General features: G+C 69.3%; 1 protein-coding gene across 1 annotated transcript in view; it reads left to right on the top strand.

Moving 5' to 3' along the window:
• Window position 1: 1 nt before the first annotated feature.
• LOC109301582 (probable hydrolase PNKD) overlaps window positions 2-2662 on the top strand; it is a gene marked incomplete at its 5' end in the record, with an annotated part of 3184 nt that continues 523 nt past the window's right edge. Inside the window, 8 exons of the mRNA XM_019522817.1 lie at window positions 2-101; window positions 347-459; window positions 1114-1172; window positions 1639-1731; window positions 1885-2048; window positions 2151-2237; window positions 2341-2456; window positions 2539-2658. Of these exons, the coding sequence (XP_019378362.1) occupies window positions 2-101; window positions 347-459; window positions 1114-1172; window positions 1639-1731; window positions 1885-2048; window positions 2151-2237; window positions 2341-2456; window positions 2539-2658 (852 nt within the window). The remainder of the gene's footprint in view (window positions 102-346; window positions 460-1113; window positions 1173-1638; window positions 1732-1884; window positions 2049-2150; window positions 2238-2340; window positions 2457-2538; window positions 2659-2662) is intronic.

A 2662-nucleotide genomic window follows, 5' to 3' on the forward strand; every position in this document is an offset into this window, starting at 1 on the left:
CCACACCCGCCTCGGCTACCTCTTCTACAAGCGCCAGGTGCGCAAGGCGCGGGAGCGCTACCCCCACGGCCACTCTGTGCCCCAGCCCATGGCCTTCCCAGGTGAGTCCCACCCCCAGCCCCTCGCCACGTGCCAGGGGAGTCCTGAGCCCCCCCTGCTCCCTAGGGGATAAACCCCTCTTACTGCTCCTGAGGGGCGGCAGCTGGTACCTGGACCCTGGATTCAGCCCAGGGGCCTGGGGGGGGCTTGGGGGTCTGGGCGCAGCCCCAGGTTGGCCCGCGATGCCCTTCTGGGGGTGCAGGGCAGGGGAAGAGGGGGCATCTCAGGACTGCTGGGTCCCTGCCAGGCGTGAAGATCCTGCCGGTGCCGGTGCTGGCCACCAACTACAGCTACCTGGTCATCGACACGGTGTCTCGGCGCGCGGCCGTCGTGGACCCCGCTGACCCTCGCGCCGTGCAGGTGCGACCTCCCCAGGCCCAGGGCAGGGGCAGATCGGGGGGGTGGGGGTCCCCATCCCCCTGCTGCAGGTTTCATTCATGGGGGGGAGCTCTAGGCTGTTGGCCCTTCTCCGTCTGCCCCCCGGGCCCTTTGGGAGCCTGGGGTGATATGACAGTGCCCAGATACTGGGGAGGTGGGAGTCCTCGGGGGGAATGGGCTGCGGCGGGGCAGGTATTTGCCCATGGGGGGCAGGTAGATCTACCTAGGGCCTCCCCCAAGGGTCTTTGGTAAGGGTGGCAGGGGCTGTGGGTCAGGAGTGCGGGGCACCAGCAGGGCTGTGGTGGGGGGGAGGGTGGAGAGGGAGTATCAATCAGGGCTAGGCCCCAGCCCCTGGAGGGTCCTCAGTGGTTGGCACCCAACCCCCTGCTGCCCCAGCAAAGGAGACTCCCCTTTGGCTTCAGCACTATAGGGCCTAGGACACACAGAGCCACTACTCCAATCCCCCCCTTGCCTCCCCATTTCATGGGTGCAGGGGTCCCTGGGGCCCCTTTGTGCCCAGCCCTGGGGAGAGGGGGGTCTGGCTTGGGGGGAAGGGACACGGGCCGGGTGCTGCCACCTCCCCCTGGGGCAAGGATTGCCCTGGCTCCCCTGGCACTGCCCCTTCCCCTCCCGCAGGCCGCCATCGAGCAGGAGGCAGTGACCCTGGACGCCATCCTGTGCACCCACAAGCACTGGTGAGGGGCAGGGGCTACGGGTCAGGAGCGAGGGGCACCTGGGGGGCAGGGGGCTGTGGTTTGAGAGTGAGGGGCACCAACTGGGGGGGGGGCGCAAAAGCCACTGCCTCAGGGCTCAGCTGATTACCTGCCCGGGTACATGGCAGATAAGGGCTGAGGGGCGGCCAGAGCAACCTGCACAGGCAGTCCTGACACAGTGGGGGTGGGGGCTGATACAGCCCCCATCCTGCCCAGCCCCTGCGTGGCTGGGTGCCCATTCTGGGGGTACCATACAGGCCGGGGGCACAGGTTGGCTGGGCAGAGCCAGCCTCGCCCCCACAGCCCCAAGGCAATGGAGGTGGGGGTGGGGGGCAGAACAGGACAGAAAGATCCCCTGAGAAATGGGGGCTGTGCCCTGAGCCGGGAGGTGATGTTGCAGGCTGGGGACGGGGGGGCAGGCACTGACCGTCGGGTCCGTCACCCACAGGGACCACAGCGGGGGCAACGCGGAGCTGTGCCGGCGCCACGGCTCCTGCCGCGTCTATGGTAGCGCCGCCGATGCTGTGCCCCAGCTCACCCAGTGAGTGGGGGCAGGGGTGCAGGGGCTGGGTCTCAACCCCCCCAACCTCAGTCTGAGAAGCTGTCAGCCTCCTTGTGTGTGTGGCCACAGGCTGGGGGGCGGTTCAGGAGTGGGTTTACCCCCCTCACCCTTCCCCCCATTGTGCCCACCCAGCCCGGTGCTGGATGGGGCACGCATCGGTGTGGGCGAGCTGCGCTTCACAGCCCGGCACACGCCTGGGCACACAGTGGGACACATGATCTACGTGCTGGATGGTACCCCCCCTGCCGCTCCCCCCTGCCTCTTCTCCGGAGACCTGCTCTTCCTCTCCGGCTGTGGTGAGTCGGGGCCCTTGGACCCCCGGGAGCCTGTGGGCACCTGGAGCAGGGTGGGGGGGCACCCAGTATGCAGGGGACCCTGAAGACTGACCCCCGTGGCAGGGCGCATCTTTGAGGGCACCCCGGAGACTATGCTGGCATCGCTGGACACGGCCGCTGCGCTGGGCGAGGACACACTGCTGTGGCCTGGTGAGTCTGGGGGGCGTGGGCAGAGCACCAGGCCGTCTGGGCTCCTGGGGGCCGGAGCTAGAGCCCAGGTGTCCGGACCACCCTGACACCCGTGTCCGGCCAGGCCACGAGTATGCGCTGGAGTGCCTGGGCTTCGCCAGCCTGCTGGACGCCGACAACCCGCAGCTGGAGCAGAAGCTGCGCTGGGCTGGGCAGCAGCGCCTGGAGCGCCGCAGCACGGTGAGGGGGGCCGGGGGGCCAGAGGCTGCCAGGTTCCACCCCAGAGGCAGCCCCTGACCCTTGCCCCCCCTTGCCCCCACAGTGCCCGTCCACACTGGGCGAGGAGTGTGCCTACAACCCCTTCCTGCGCACGCAGAGCCCCGAGGTGCAGGCAGCGCTGGGGCTGCGGCGCCGCGGGAGCGAGGACGGCGCCGCCTTCCGTGCCC

Source organism: Gavialis gangeticus, unplaced genomic scaffold (assembly GCF_001723915.1).
Source record: "Gavialis gangeticus isolate Ggan-Ray unplaced genomic scaffold, GavGan_comp1, whole genome shotgun sequence".
In the NCBI taxonomy this organism is placed as follows: Eukaryota; Metazoa; Chordata; order Crocodylia; family Gavialidae; genus Gavialis; species Gavialis gangeticus.